General features: G+C 39.7%; 2 protein-coding genes across 7 annotated transcripts in view; both read left to right on the top strand.

Annotated features, from left to right (window-relative positions):
* Positions 1 to 16,699, top strand: part of COL12A1 (collagen type XII alpha 1 chain) — a 113,280-nt gene that overhangs the window by 10,422 nt on the left and 86,159 nt on the right. For 4 of the 6 annotated variants that reach the window (XM_081856639.1, XM_081856640.1, XM_081856641.1 and 1 more), the window contains exons 3-13: positions 3,621 to 3,737; positions 4,803 to 4,946; positions 5,568 to 5,624; positions 7,135 to 7,398; positions 8,422 to 8,586; positions 8,917 to 9,090; positions 9,202 to 9,492; positions 10,580 to 11,182; positions 11,948 to 12,223; positions 13,252 to 13,524; positions 14,278 to 14,550. The exons of the other annotated variants lie outside the window; for them this stretch is intronic. In XM_081856639.1, the coding sequence (XP_081712765.1) occupies positions 3,621 to 3,737; positions 4,803 to 4,946; positions 5,568 to 5,624; positions 7,135 to 7,398; positions 8,422 to 8,586; positions 8,917 to 9,090; positions 9,202 to 9,492; positions 10,580 to 11,182; positions 11,948 to 12,223; positions 13,252 to 13,524; positions 14,278 to 14,550 (2,637 nt within the window). The remainder of the gene's footprint in view (positions 1 to 3,620; positions 3,738 to 4,802; positions 4,947 to 5,567; positions 5,625 to 7,134; positions 7,399 to 8,421; positions 8,587 to 8,916; positions 9,091 to 9,201; positions 9,493 to 10,579; positions 11,183 to 11,947; positions 12,224 to 13,251; positions 13,525 to 14,277; positions 14,551 to 16,699) is intronic. 6 annotated transcript variants of the gene reach the window in all.
* Positions 1 to 16,699, top strand: part of TMEM30A (transmembrane protein 30A) — a 93,107-nt gene that overhangs the window by 58,256 nt on the left and 18,152 nt on the right. The window lies entirely within an intron of this gene.

Genomic DNA, 16,699 nt, shown 5'->3' with positions numbered 1-16,699 from the left:
ACAACTACTTAGCAGCTATATAGCAAATTACCTCTTCCTTATTCCTTAAATATTAAATATAAAAACACACATACACACACGACTTGGGCATAGTCCACTATACATTTCTGTCATGGCTTGGTAGCTTGAGTCTAGCCTTCTTTTAAATATTGCTTTCCTATCTCGTTAGATAATCACAGGGAGTAGCCAGATCGTGTCACCTGTAAAAATGCTGTCTTTTGATTAATTTTTATTGCATTTGATACCCAAACCAATGTGAGAAATAGACAACCTCATGAAGGCCTTGTGTTCCTCATCTTAACTAGTCACCGTATGTTTACAATGCTAACAGTTGTGTGAACTTGATCAATATAATGACTACCTATTGCTTATGTTTATTTTAGTGAGAGAAATATGGGGGAAACAATATAAATCATACCCCTGTTCTTGGCTTTCCCACAATACTTTCAGTGGTATAGAATAATTTGTGAGAGAACTGAACCTGGGAATAAGTTTCCTTGATTTCTGTAGGACTTGTTTCAGAGTAGACACGTGCAGGATTGCATTGTGGGCTCCTTTTTTCAGTGTATTTTATACACTGGTACAGCTATTTAACTAGAAACAATCACACAGTCAAGAAGGACTCAGAAGACTCTTCACAATGTAATAAAAAAGTAATTAAATTGGCTCATAGAATACTATATTTTATTAGTATATTACTTACTTTTGCTATTTTGAAGTCTGATTTCCTCAGTCACCCATAGTAGTGAAGTTAAAAGACAGGTTTGGATCCAACCAATCACTTTATGCATGATGAAGGGCTTGTGCATGTCTAGTGGGCTTCTGAGAAACAGAAGCAGACTACCTATGCCGCATCAGAAACTGCTTTAGAAACACCACTCTGTTTCAAAAGTGGCTAGGTATGATGCATAGGGGAATGCTGTTTGAGAAATAGAAGATCTTTTAGTTGCACAGAAATAGTTGCATGGTACTTTGGATCCTAGCCAGAGGCTGCAAGCCTGCCTTTTTGTAAGAAACCAATAGGTTCTAGATTCATTGACAAGAATTTTTATTTTTATTTTAAAAAGTGTGCCCTTTGTCCAAATCTAGCAGAAGTATAGATTGCAATCCCATCACACTTCACTTTCAAGTAAGCCCTATTGAGCTTGGTTATTGAACTTTGAATTTCTTTGGAATAAACTCATGTATGATCCATACTCCTATGGAAGTAAATAATAATTGCGCCGTTGAATTTGCTACAAACAAACAGATGATCTCATATGAGAGTTAAAAGTGATGTTCACACGATATATATATATATATATATATGCATGCCAAGTGCCACATCTGAGTTTTCACGAAGCAAATTACAGTCTTTTGAAATGTTAAAGACTTTTCCCCACAGTTAGTTTTTTCAGTTTATCTGGAATCCGGTCATTTGGATATCATCAAGGTGGGCTGCTGCTGTCCCTCAGCAGTTACAGCCTAAGACCTCTGCTGCTTCAGGTCAATTTACCTTCAAGGTTGGTGGTGCTATTTTTTTCCCATGTACTGATTATTTAAAAAAGAGCATGCTCAGGTCAGTTGTCTCTGCCTTTGCATTAAATTTGTCCTGAGCCATTGCTATGGAAACAATATTTTATAATGGTATTCTTTAAATTGTTGTGCATCCTACTATTAACATCTGTTGCATGACTTTGGTACAGTATATAAATGTATGCTTTAAGTTTTGACTGCAGAAGTGTGACTGGCTTAAACAGAATGAAGAGTCAATTGTACATGCAGATTAATATTCTAATCTCACTGCCTGTGTATGGACAATAGGAAAAATAACATGTATTCTAGTTACTACTATATCTACTACAGCAACAGCACAAAGCCATATTATCCCATTTTCATTGGAAATGACCATATGTTAAAAAACATTCACTATTTATCAAGACCTCAAGCTCCCCCACATATAATTGTATGAAATTTTGTTATGCATTTTTAAAGCTGTGAATCATTTGGAATGCACACCGATGAAGTGCTTCTGTGGTCAATGGAACTGCAGTGTCATAGGCGATGAGTGAATTATCTCCCTGGAAGTAGTTAACATTTTGTCATTGATTGCTCAGAGGCCCACTTTTCAGTAAGTTGGGTTTTTTTAATTTAAAAAGGCCAAATTAAGTAAAAATGGACATCTTCCAAGAAAACCACAAGATATGGCTCATTCACAATGCTTGCCAAACAATCTGAGGTATTAAAGGAAAGCACAGCTGAATTTCATCTGCCTTTGTTAGACTTGTTTAAATAGTTATTTATAGAACGCCTACCATGCACTGACAGTGAATCAGTAAAATCCTGCATGACTCAGCATGAACAGTTTAACCACGAGAATATCATTATAAAATATTACTATGAAACGTCTTTGCGTAATGATCCTTGTACATGGAAGCTTCCGTCCATTGTGGGAAGCTAAACCAAAATAAAAAAATTGACTTTTCATATACATACATGCATGATGCTGCAAGATAGCGTATGTAAACTATTCCTTTCTGTACTGTTCCGTTCATCGTCTCATTAGCTCCCACAAATTTATTTGCAGTCATTCGTTTGGATCACTGATGACCTTTTCCTTGTCCTCCCCCCATACATTCTGTAAATAAATGTCTATAAATATACCTTGATGTTGTCTTTCCATAATTAACCATTGTTGTGTAAACGCCATACTGGCATTTTGTGTTAAAATGCCATTCTTTAGTATGGATACACCTGCTGCAAAGGGGACATGATAAAAGAGAAACAAAAAGTTTACACCTCAGGAATAGTATAGCAAAGGTGGTGTAAACTGAAAATGTGTGGGTTTTTTAAAAAAAAGTTATACATAATAGTTCAAATGTGATAGGTAATAATTTCTAATTTGTTAACCCCTTCATTCCCAATTTTATGTATAAGCAGATTCAAGATAAGCCGCTCGGGCAGCTTTTTGGAACTGAGGGGTTAAACTCCAAGAACAAATATATGCATATATATATGTGTATGGTATAAATTGAGCTCTGAACTGCTCAAATCTTTACCACATTCCAAAATACATATTTCTCTTTTTCTCTGCCAAGCTTTTATTTTATAAAAAAAATTTTCAAATATGCAGAGACCATTTTTAAAAAGACCGATAAATTCTTTGATGTCTTATTGAAAGGGATTATTGTGTTAATGTCAAGTGATCTCATGGTGTTGTAAGCAGGTTGTGATTTGGCATGCTTCTACGAATTGCACCCAGCATGTTAAAAACATTCTTTTAATTGTTATGTGAAATGTTTGCATATGTGGTTATTATCTGTGAACTCATTGTACATGTATCCAAATGTGTTTTCTATTGTGCTTGATTTTGCTGGCCATTCTTGAATGACTTGGCAATTCAAGAAACAAATGTTCTGTGCTGTCCTCTGTAATGTGTATTCTCTTTGATGTGTTTTGTCATATTCCATCAGCTTGTATCCTCCCTTTGCCAACAGCATATCCTTATATGTGTTGGAAACAAATTTATGCAAAGACATATCTTAGCAAGCTTTGCTTAACATACATTTTTTAAAAATTTAACAAAATGTTCATTTGTTCAACATTTAAACACACTCTTGCTTGGTGTAAATCTTTTGCAGTTAATCCGCCGTCAGACTTGAATTTTAAAATTATAGATGAACATACTGTTCAAATGTCATGGACAAGACCATCTGATGCAATAGAAGGTTACAGGATAACAGTGACACCTGAAGCTGGTAAGTTTTGGCGTTCTAATAAGCTGAAACCTCAAATAATGCAGTCTTGCTCTATTTCATTCATTTTTACTAGCTGATTTTTTTGGGGGGGGGTATGTCCAAATACAATATGAAAATACATACCAGGGACAGCTGTAATTTGTCCTAAATGATGCCTGGTAATCATGTTCAGAATGGTTTCCTGGCAGGTGCACTAATTCTAGAGGGCGGAGGCGTCATCTGCCCTCTTAATATTCCTTAAAGGTAAAGAGACCCTTGACCATTAGGTCCAGTTGTGACTGACTCTGGGGTTGCGGCGCTCATCTCGCTTTATTGGCCAAGGGAGCCAGCGTACAGCTTCCGGGTCATGTGGCCAGCATGACTAAGCCACTTCTGGCGAACCAGAGCAGCACACAGAAATGCCGTTTACCTTCCCGCTGGAGCGGTACCTATTTATCTACTTGCACTTTGACGTACTTTTGAACTGCTAGGTTGGCAGGAGCAGGGACCGAGCAATGGGAGCTCACCCCTTCAGGGGGATTCGAACTGCCGACCTTCTGATCGGCAAGTCCTAGGCTCTGTGGTTTAACCCACAGCCCCACCCGCATTCCTTAGCACAAGCCTAAGCCCCCACTAGCGAAATCACCTAGCCAAGTGCAGCATCAAAGGCAGGCTCCTCCTAAGCATGAGAAAAGGGGAGCAGTAGCTATTGAAGCTGTGAGGCACTGGGCAAGGCCTCCTCCTGATCATGTTCCCACCGTGGCAGCGCCAGTCCCCAGTTTGGGAAACCCTGCTGAATGCGATAGAACGTGGCAGGGGTAACTGCCATTAGAGTAGCTGGGTAGTAGGCAGAAGGGCCATGACAGCTTTGCCTCTATGGCCACACTCTGCTATCAGTGCAATTCAGCCACTTTCTGCTGGGCTACTGTACTATGGACATTCTACTATACCTATTTCAGGAAAAGAAGTGACCGTGAAGTTTCTACATTTCTTTCATTGTTAAATAGGTAAAAGCTCTCTTTTATTGTTTTGAATGAAACTTTGCAACTATGACGTGTTTATTGTTCTACATATATTGTGTTGCAGATGGACCTACTAGAGAATTTACCCTAGCACATAGCGCTACCCAAACTTTATTAACAGACCTTACACCTGATACTGAATACGTTGTAACGATAAGTTCATATGATGACAGAGAAGAGAGCATATCTGTCTCTGGACAACTTACAAGTAAGTTTGCATTATTGATTTAGATTTATCCAGAGAGTCACAAAGGTCTCCCTCAGGAGGTAGTGGACTCTCTTTCCTTGGAGCTTTTTAAGCAAAGGTTGGATGGCCATCTGTCATCAATGCTTTAGCTGAGATACCTGCATTGCAAGGAGTTAGACTTGATGACCCTTGAGTCCTTCCAGCTCTACAGTTCTATGGTTCTATGACCCTGGTATTATTTGGGCACAGTTTCCTGTCCCCATATGCTTCTGTCATGTAATGAGCAACATTCACCTGAAGCATCCATCATTCCCCCCGCCTCCATAATAATATTTCAAAAACCTGAAGGCATGCAAGAAAACTGTCACTTGCAATGAGGTTATCAGATAAATGGGGTTATCAGTATGTTGGCTGAACCCACCCTTGCAATGACTTTTTTAGGCTTTCTCCACATGTTGACTTTTGTAGTAAATGTACCCCCATCTGTTCTGAATTTGAAGGAGAATAATGGGATGTGAATCACTGGAGAAGCCCAAATGTTTTTTGGCCCTATTTACATACTCTCCCAGCACATCCTTAGATTCTGACAGTTTATCAGTGATATGGGATACTTCTTAATCCTATGTTATTTTGTTGTTCCAGTTCAAACAGGTGGTTTAGTAACAACAGAAAAGAAAATCGAAGAAGTTCAGTTACAAAGTAAGTGACTTTGCCCATTTAAAATCACTTAAAATCACATTAGGAACGTGAGACAGTTCTTTCTAAGTCAGCACCGCCAGTTGCCCATTGAGCTGTGCAAATTCTTCCTTTCCCTTTTCTCAATAGGTATGTCTACTGGACAGGGAAAAGAGTGTTTAGTTACGCCCTGTCCCAATCATTGTATTACAGACACTAGTCTGTATCACTCCTTGTGCTGACTGCTAGGTCTGGTAGCTAAGGAGAAAAACATTTACTTACTTACTTACTTACTTACTTATTTTTGCAAGCTTTTGTTTCCTGTCCTCTAGACACCTTAAAGTCTCCATTTTCCTTTTCTCTTTTGATCTTCCATTTAGCCTGGTGAGCTATCAGCCTTTGTTTTATTCCTCAAGCTTTCCAACCATTTAAATTTTGGTTCAGAGTGTGGGAATTCGACTCTAGTTCCCATTTGCAGAGTATGTGGAAGACAGTCCTGGGTCGTTTGAACCTTTTAATTAATTCTCTTTCCCCCCTCCTATAAAAATTACACAAGACACTCTCTTTAAATAAAGAGACTGTTTACGTTTAAATAACACGTAACTTTTACTTAGTGTAGTTGCAGTCGCAGATTAAAATATACAATGCAGATGAGTGATACTTAAGTTGCTAAAACATTTTATATAGATTAAACCATTGATGGCCAAACTTGGCCCTCCAGCTGGTTTGGGACTACAACTCCCATCATCCCTAGCTAACAAGACCAGTGGTCAGGGATGATGGGAATTGTAGTCCCAAAACAGCTGGAGGGCCAAGTTTGGCCATCACTGGATTAAACTGTTACAGACTAACTAACTCTGAGGCAGACAGCAGCAGAACAGTTCATACCTGCTGCTTTAACTGTTAAGATTGCTCTACTAACTGCCATAATTGTACCAACTGCCATTACTGCCACAGAGTGTATGGTGTCATAGAGTTCTACAGCTCTTGCAATTAACCCTTTACATATGCATTTTGGATGCTAACATTCCACACAGAGGACCTCATTATGGTTCCTGTAAATCAGGCATCTCCAAACTCGGCCCTCCAGCTGTTTTGGGACTACAATTCTCATCATCCCTGACCACTGGTCCTGTTAGCTAGGGATGATGGGAGTTGTAGTTCCAAAACAGCTGGAGGGCTGAGTTTGGGGATGCCTGCTGTAAATGAACAAGAATCTGATTCTAACTGTGAAGTGCCAACAAACAATTTACTTTTAGTCATATCCTGCCTGTATAGTAAGGGGATTTATGCATATTATAGGTTGGATCCAGAGATCCTGTGGGTGGAGTTTCACTTATGGAATCTCCTGCTTGTGGAAGGAGAGGAAATATGTGGATTCTTCCTCTGAAAATCTATCCCTTCTAGTCAGTATGGGAGGTGGTGCAGGAGTCAATGAAAATTGCCTCATATTTCTTTGTAGTGCATTACTTATGCTACATTACTTGTGTGGGTGTATGGCAATGTCATTATTTTTGATAAAATTATATTTCAGGATGTTCCCTCAGTGCTGTTACAGATCTAGTTTTTCTTGTGGATGGCTCTTGGAGTGTGGGCAGAAATAACTTTAAATACATCTTGGATTTCATTGTTACCCTTGTGTCGGCCTTTGATATTGGAGAAGATAAGACGAGAGTTGGAATAGTTCAGTACAGCTCTGATACAAGGACTGAGTTCAACTTAAATCAGTATTTCAAAAAGAGAGATCTCATTGAGGCAATAAAAGGAATACCATACAAAGGAGGCAATACAATGACAGGTATGGACTTTTAAATATTATAGTAATCAGGGATGTGCACCATTCTCAAAATTCACCTTGTATCAGTAATGTTGGAAAGCAACCTGATCTGTTTTGGATACTCTCATTGTTTTTCTGATTTGACTTGTTATTTGGGTCCAAATTAGTTCTGTTAAATCTGAAGCTCACATTCCCTCCAATTGACTATAAGAGGAATCTAGAAACTGATGGATGAAAATTGCAGGCAATAGATCTGCCAAGCGATAGGGAGACCCAACCAGGTTTTTTTTTGTATGCAGGGAACCCTTAAAATATATTATGTTATTTTAAAAACTACATTTTTTCTTTTTTTCTGCCAGAATTAGAGACAGTTGGTAGGCATAGTTTCCCCTTCTGAGGGGATGAAGCCTGAGATTTATCATAATGATAGCTGCAGTGGTTCTCCCATTATCATTTGGTAGGTGGGTAAAATAGAAATCACTTGTGTGAGTGTAGAAAAACAGAAGAATGAAAACAATTTTATTGTAGTGTTTATTTTAAATTTTGTTAGAAAACAGAAAGGATGCTAACACTCCTCCTCCAAATTATTGTGGTTTGAGTGCCCTGGAGAAATAATCACTTTGATTAAAACCAGGACTTGCCCTTCAACATGAAAATATCCTGTGACCTCTCTACCCATGCACTGCACTCTACACTTCCTCCACATTCAGGGTGTTTCCCTAGTCAGTTTTTTAAAACAAATGCAGTGATTGCTTTAATTTTACAGCAAAATGCAGTGTCACAGAGCTTTAGGGAGTCTGATCCAGCTCAAGATGCATCACTAATGGTGCAATCCAATGTGGACATATGAAAACCTCATCAGAATCAACTCAGTTTGCCTCGTCATTTTGGGCTGGACACAGAGCTGAAAACATGGATGAGTTTCAAGAGCTTATAATTTTTCTTCATTGATTGTGCTGCCTTCTTGATTTTCAAATTTTGAATTTCATCTAAACTTGGAACATCTGTGGATTTTTAAATCACAACCCATTTTCCAAATTTCAGGAGAAGCAATAGATTATCTGATTAAGAATACATTCATTGAATCTGCTGGAGCAAGAAAAGGCTTTCCTAAAGTGGCAATCGTCATAACCGACGGAAAATCTCAAGATGAAGTAGAAATCCCTGCAAGAGAACTTCAGGGCATAGGAGTTGAAGTGTTTTCTTTGGGTATGTCAGATTTCTGCAACAATTAAAGTATTAGTACAAATATTATGGAATTATATTAAAATTGTGTCAAAAGACCTGGGGAATAGTTTGGAAAAATGTATGCCTGCCAATTAAAGGATATAAAAGAAGTCACTATGTGAAGCTCTCTAGGGAGGTTGTCCCACAACCAGGAGTGGGGTTTTCTGCTGAAAAGGCCCTCTGAATCTCATATTGTGGGGGACACTCAACATTAGCTGGTGATGTTGGGGCCTGGATAGGTAAAATGCTATCTGGAGCATTGGTGTATCACTGGCAAACATATTCACATATTGTTACTTTCTTCTTTTGAAGGAATCAAAGCTGCAGTCGCCAAAGAGCTGAAGTTAATTGCCTCTCAGCCCTCACTGACTCATGTTTTTAATGTGGCCAACTTTGATGGCATTGTGAATATACAGAATGAAATAATCTCGCAGGTGTGCTCAGGTGTTGATGAACAATTGGGTGAACTGGTCAGTGGAGAAGAAGGTAAGGGACATTTTAAAGTTTCACAAGAACTAGACTACTTGTGTACATAATCAAGCATTTCATCTCCTTGTTCTTGAGATCCAACTGGATCTTTGTTTTTATTTTTTTCAGCTATAGAGCCTGCCTCAAACCTGGTAGCTACGCAAGTCTCATCAAGATCCATTAGAATCACTTGGCATCCATCTCCTAGTGAAATAACTGGCTACAAGGTGGACCTCATTCCAATGATAGCTGGTGCCAAGCAACATTCATTGAGCGTAGGACCTCAGACTACTGCTTTTAATGTAAAAGACCTTTCACCAGACACTGAATACCAAATCAATGTGTATGCAATGAAAGGACTGACTCCCAGTGAGGCAGTGACTATTATGGAAAAAACTCAGGCAGTAAAAGTTCAAGTGGGTAAGTTATTGGCTACTAAGATTGCAGAATCGTGTTTGAATTGCATAAAAACAAAGCATTCTTGGGAAAAGATAGTTGATGTAAAAGACATAAAATATAATTTCATATTTTTCTTTTTAACTGTATTTTTGAAAAGCTTTGGGGACTGCTGTTGCAAGGCAAAAAAATGGGCTTCTATTAATTTATCTAAAATGCACAAATGCACAGAGAGAAATAAATGGAGAATAAAGGTTCATATCTTATACATACTTACCTAAGCATAAGTTCCACTCAACAATAGGACTTACTGCTGCGTACATATTTTACATGATATCAGAGAGAGAGAGAGAGAGAGAGAGAGAGAGAGAGAGAGAGAGAGATTGATATCCCGCTTTATCACTACCTGAAGGAGTCTCAAAGTGGCTAACATTCTCCTTTCCCTTCCTCCCTCACAACAAACACTCTGTGAGGTGAGTGGGGCTGAGAGACTTCAAAGAAGTGTGACTGGCCCAAGTTCACCCAGCAGCTGCATGTGGAGGAGCGGAGATGCGAACCCGGTTCCCCAGATTGCGAGTCTATTGCTCTTAACCACAACACCACACTGGCTCTCAATGCCTAATAAGATATGGTTGGGCCTGATGCTGTCAACTGATGGCAGTGGTGCTGGCTTGGGATTTAGCAGATCCTGGACCAGTACAGCCTCTCGGCTTCCCCACCATGGAATATTAGAAATCTAACTTCTGTTTGCCATCATCTAACTTGTTGCAGAAATGGCATGGGAAATAAAGCCTATGTACTAGACTATTATTCATACCAGGAATCTCTACCCCAAAGTGTACACCCCCCCCAAAGCTGTATGTCTGCCTATTTAGTAGGTGATATCGGAGCTCATGTAGTTAGCATAGTAGCTAAGAGAATGTGAATCTCTCTTCAAATCTTGCCACCCCTGTGAACACAGGAGACAAGCTGCTGTCTCTCTGCCTCATCACCACCCCTGCAATAACGGAATAATTCATGATGGTGATATGTAATGCTTTGAACACTCTGAAGTGCTAAATATATATAAAAATACTAAGTGTTCTCCCCCCTCCCCCTTTCCTTTACACAGAGTGCTCAGAAGGCGTGGATATAAAAGCTGATATTGTGCTTCTGGTTGATGGCTCCTACAGTATTGGCATCGCCAATTTTGTTAAAGTAAGAGCATTTTTGGAAGTGCTGGTTAAAAGCTTTGATGTTTCGCCAGCCAAAGTCCAAATCAGCCTTGTTCAGTACAGCAGGGATCCTCATACAGAATTCACTTTGAACAGATACACTAGAATTGAAGATGTACTTCATGCTATTAACACCTTCCCCTACAGAGGTGGATCTACAAACACAGGCAAAGCAATGACCTTTGTAAGGGAGAAAGTCTTTGTTCAAAGCAGAGGTGCAAGACCAAATGTCCCAAGGGTCATGATTCTTATTACTGATGGGAAATCGTCAGATGCCTTTAAAGATCCTGCTGACAGACTAAGAAATTCAGATGTAGAAATATTTGCAGTTGGTGTTAAAGATGCAGTACGATCAGAGTTGGAAGCAATTGCTTCAGAGCCTACAGAAACCCATGTGTACACAGTGGAAGATTTTGACGCTTTTCAAAGGATATCGTTTGAGCTTACACGGGCTATCTGCTTACGAATTGAACAGGAACTTGAGGCAATTAGAAAGAAAGGTGAGTTGCTCTTGCTGTGCAGAATTTTTAATTTAATATTGGTTGATGAAATATGAAATGGTATGCAAGTTTAAACAGAAAACTCTAAAACTGAATATAGAAAACACAGTACTAATTCTGAACTAGACACTGATACTACTAATTTAGTGAAACATAATTATGCAATGATAAATATCTCAAAGCAATGCTAGTAAGTAAAATAAGAACCATTAAAGGAAATCATGCAAAAAAGTAAAAATACAGCATCAAAATATCATTAGAGAATCCCATGTATATTGCAGAAGTGCTCGCTATAATGCAGTCGTGATAATTAACAATGTACACAAAACCACACACACCCAACTCAACAATCACACTCCCCTTATGCATAGCACATCACTCCATACTCTCAATTCCACTTATTCAGAAGCATTATAGCCTCCAGCTGTGGATGCAAAGCATAGCCCTCATGGCTAGCCAATGATAGCTTTATCCTCTCCCCAGCTCTGCCCCTCCCCCAGTAGGCTTTTAGGCTAGGAGTGGGGAACCTGTGGGTTTCTAAGTGTTTGGCTGTAGTTTCCATCAGCCACACCTGTCATGGCCAATTAAGAGGAATAATGGGAGTGATTATCCAGAAACATATGGAGGCCACAGGTTCCTCTGTAACAGCCTGTTAAATCAAGATGTTTCTGTATATATAGCAACCAATTGTGTTTATACACCTTACTGGAAATTGAAAAGAGATTTTCTAAAGCCTTCATTTGTTCACTATGTGCTTTTTTTCAGCAATTCACTTGGGAGCAAGGGATCTGAAGTTTTCAGAAGTGACATCTAACAGCTTCAAAACGAGCTGGTCTCCAGCAGGACCTGGTGTTTTATCTTACCTTGTCAAGTACAAGGTGGCTATTGGCGAAGACGAATACTTTGTTTCTGTACCAGCTCCGCTTACTAGTACAGTTCTTACCAATTTACTACCACAAACCACATACACCGTCAGTGTGATTGCAGAATATGAAGATGGCGATGGACCTCCTTTGAATGGGGAAGAAACAACTTTAGAAGGTATTGTTCTTATTGTCCTGCATCAATTCTCCTTCCTGAAAACCAAGATAGGGGCCCTATGTATGTGTTACCATAGAGATGTGTTTGCTGCCCCTGCCCCACCAAAATTAGCTCTAGGCTTTGGCACACACCAAGTAGCCATGGTTGAATATGAATCAGTATGTATTGTGTTCAGATAACAGCTGTCTAAGGCAGAACTGTATATGAGGAACATACCAAGAGATTTACCATTGGTAAATGAGAAAAGGTACAAGGCTGAAAGGTGTATTTACTAATCTAACAGATACATTAAAACCCTTTGGTCATTTGAGTTTCTTGGGTCCACTTCCCTGTGTTTTCTAGAGAGAGGCTATACATTGTATCTTTCTTATTTGGAAAGGCCTGTATCACAAACCAATTTGGCGTTCCTGAGGTGGTAGAACAAAGACGGATAACTCCATATTGAAGCTGATTTTTCAGCACTTCAAATGGATTAAATTTCATATTTATGGGAAATCCCACTTTCCTGCCAATGCCCTTTCTTTCTCATTCCTCCTACATATTGATAATACTATTTGATAATACTATTGATGTAGAAAGTAGTGGTTTTATTGTGCTATTTTTTGGGTGGAATCTCAAATGATGTCGAGGAACAGTATGTGCAGAGTCCTCTGTATCCCAGTTCTGGTTGAAAGGCATAACTTAATATAGTTCTATTCCCCCATCACCCAATGAGATAAACTGATTTAAAATTTATTGGTAAAATTTGGACCCTACTTTTCCACTGGTGTTCAAAGCAGCTAATATAAAAAAATGTTGTGTGTTACATTTTTGTTGCTTTGTATTGTGTAATCTGCTTTGAGCATTATTTTAATAGGAAAGCAGGGTATAAATATTAAATCTAACCAGATGCAATTCAACAAAACAGCAATAAAATATAAGTAAAAAAATCATTAAAACCAAGACAGATAAAATTTTATGAAAAACAATAAAAACAACCAGTTAAAACCATTTCATTTGTGCTTGTATATTTTATATTTCTTTTATAGTCAGGGGATCACCACGAAACTTAAGAGTAACAGATGAGACAACGGATAGTTTCAAGGTTGGGTGGTCACCTGCTCCAGGCAGTGTTCTCAGATACAGGCTTGCTTACAGGCCAGTCGCTGGTGGTGAGAGAAGACAAGTGACAGTCCCAGCAAATGAAAGAGCAACGACACTACAGAATCTGAAACCAGATACAAGATATGAAGTCTCTGTTACTGCTGAGTACCAGTCTGGGGCTGGAAAGCCACTGAATGGACATGGAAAAACTGAGGAAGGTAAGCCATCAATGTAATGGTTTTTGGGACTCCACACAAAACTCAACAGCAGAAGAGTTGCTGTGACATTTAAATATGATAGGAAGCGATAATAAACCCAGCTGGCTCCCTTGTGCATGTATCTCTGTGATTCAGGGTGTTTTGGCACTTGGTATATATTAGACCATTGTATTTAAAACTTCAGTGTGTGAAGTGGGCTGAAGCTGACACCCCTGCATTAAAAAAGAGTGTGTCTAGCAATTCTTACCACGGCAGCAAAGCCTCAACAGACTATGTTCTTTGTCTAGGGCAGGGATGGAGAATCTGTAGTCCTCCAGGTTTGTTTGGACTCCCAACTCCCATGATCTCTGACGTGGACCATGCTTTCTGGGGCTGATGGGAGTTGTGAACATCTGGAGGGCCACAGGTTCCCCATCCCTGTCTAGCCGTATGAGCCACATTTCCCCCCATCTCTCAGATTTCATTCAGTTTCATTTGCATTTCACTCCTTTCAAAAATGCACATATTGCTCTGCTTTCACTCAGCTAAAAAGTGACACCTTGCATTATCAGGCTGCTTCAGGAGGTTGTTGTCCTGACTTGGCTGCCATATTTAAATGCTACCCTGTGTTGATTGATTGCTTTCCTAAATGTTAGTTGTGATTAATAGTTTACATCACAGATATTTCACAGGAGACCTTAAAGATAGCTAATTATTATTGCAAGGAAGTTCTTTGTCTGTTTCTAATGTTCTTCTTTTTTTAAACATGTGCAGTTTTGGGAAGACCAAGAGACTTGAAGGTTTCTGATGCTACGACATCCTCGTTGAGATTATCTTGGAGTCCAGCACCTGGCAAAGTACAGAGATACTTTGTGACGTATACTCCAGCAACAGGAGGTGAAACTAAGGAAGTGACCGTAAGCGGAACTACCACCAGTACAGTTCTCAGAGACCTGGAGCCAGGAACAAGATATGATTTGTCTGTGGCTGCGTTGTATGCATCTGGAGCAGGCGATGCTCTCCCTGGACAAGGAGTCACTCTTGAAGGTAAAAACAGCTGAATCACATACCTTGCTGCTGATGCTGGTAGTTGGTACTAAAGATACACTTGTGAACAGATATCCCTCTTGGATTATGACATGTGGAGACCTAGGATTTTATTTTTATTTTTTTGCCATAGTCATTTTCAGTTGTTTCTATGCAACCTTTCTTTGTATAAGCATTAATGTAGACATATGACTGAAAGACACCTTGGATCCTGAACCCCTTGGTACTCAGACATTTTGGCTCCTGAACTCCGCAAACCCGGAAGTGAGTGTTTCGGTTTGCGAACGTTTGTTGGAACCTGAATGTCTGATGGGGCTTCCGTGGCTTCCGATTGGCTGCAGGAGCTTACTGCAGCCAATCAAAAGCTGTGCTTTGGTTTCCGAACATTTTGGAAGTCAAATGGACTTATAGAACAGATTTCGTTTGACTTCCAAGGTACGACTGTACTGATATTGGACACATTCTTAGCATTTCACTGTCTGGATATATGATTCTTCCACTGATTGTGAATTGGTCCTGGGTCTGCTTCCAAGGCAAGGCTATGTTTCTGGGGAAAAGCAGGGGCACAGTTGGGGGAAGGGGCCATAGCTAAAAAACAGAGTGTGTTTTAGATGTATAAGGTCCCCTTCATCTCCCCTGGCTGTTGTATGCATATGTCCCCTAAAAGACCTGGAGGAGAAATGGATTAACCTGGCGGAGGGCTGCCAGGCAGAGTGTACAAGATTGGGCCAGATGAAACCATGCTAAGACATAAAGGCAGTTTCCTATGTTTATATTGCCATACTTACCCCACAGTGGGGTGTTTGTGGATCAGGGTGTGTGGCTCTGCTTGTCATTGTACAACATAATGAACAGCTTTATTTCTCTTTGCTTCCACTGTTTGCCAGCACAGCTTTGCAGTGGTACTCTGAATCTCTGTGTGTTTTTGTTTTTGTTAGTAAGGTGTCAGAAATAAAATGATAATGAATCACATTATACAGGATGTGAGTTCTCAGTGATAATATTTTCATTGCTAATGATATGTGCAATGTCAAGGTAGTGCATGGGCACATTAATCATGTCGAAATTTTAAAAACAAAACAAAACATATGGAGCTTTTCAAATCAGAAGTGTGCCATAGATTGGTTAAGTGAGTTAGAACCTTTTCCTCTGTGATCCTATGCCAGCAAGAGGGAGGCTTTGTTTGCAGTTCCCTTTCAGAATGAAATGTTTCTGCTTGTGAAGGATATAGCCTGGTGTGCAAAGAGAAGTGGTTTATTACAGTACTATCCCATAGTGATCCCAGACATTTTCCAGGCTACAGGGGTACCTTGGGTTAAGAACTTAATTTGTTCTGGAGGTCTGTTCTTAACCTGAAACTGTTCTTAACCTGAGGTACCACTTTTGCAAATGTGGCCTCCCGCTGCCGCCGCACCACCGTGGCGTGATTTCTGTTCTCATCCTGAAGCAAAGTTCTTAACCCGAGATACTTTTTCTGGGTTAGCGGAGTCTTTAACCTGAAGCAGCTGTAACCTGAGGTACCACTGTATTTATACAATTATAATTTTTTATTCCATCAGAAATCATGAGCAATATCCTATCTCTCTTTGTATCCCCACTAAGGATGGAGGAGAAATTTGATTCAGTTTGCATTTAGAGATAAATCTATCAAATTCACACATTCTGAAACAACAGGAAAACCAAAACACATCCATCCTTCGAAATTCACGCTTGTCCAAATTTTGTGATGCACTTCTCCAACCAAATAATACTTACAAAAATGCACACTTGCTTGCAAAATGGGGTTTCCACCCCTCCTCCCACTATGCATGTCCTATGCCTTTCCCAAATATGCTCTGGAGGGTTGATATATATATATATTTACTGCTCACAGTGCCACAGAGTAGGTCTTCGAAGAGGCTCTAGCTTGTCTTCGTCGTATCCAGTGCTATTTTTCTAGAAAAAGAGGTGCCGGAACTCACCATGAACACTTCCCTTATTCTCATAGAATGGCAATGGTGTCCACCTGAGAGGGGCCAGAATTGAGTTCCAGCTCTAAAAAAGCCCTGGTCGTACCCATCCTGAGTTTTCCGCCAACTTCGCTGTAGTCACTGCCTCAAATGTTTCATTGTTACCAGCTCCCTAGAGAACTAAGGGGCTGGTTTGACTC

The sequence above is a fragment of the Podarcis erhardii genome (assembly GCF_964252035.2).
Source record: "Podarcis erhardii genome assembly, chromosome: 3".
Taxonomy (NCBI): Eukaryota; Metazoa; Chordata; class Lepidosauria; order Squamata; family Lacertidae; genus Podarcis; species Podarcis erhardii.
This window is presented reverse-complemented; position numbering and strand designations above follow the sequence as displayed.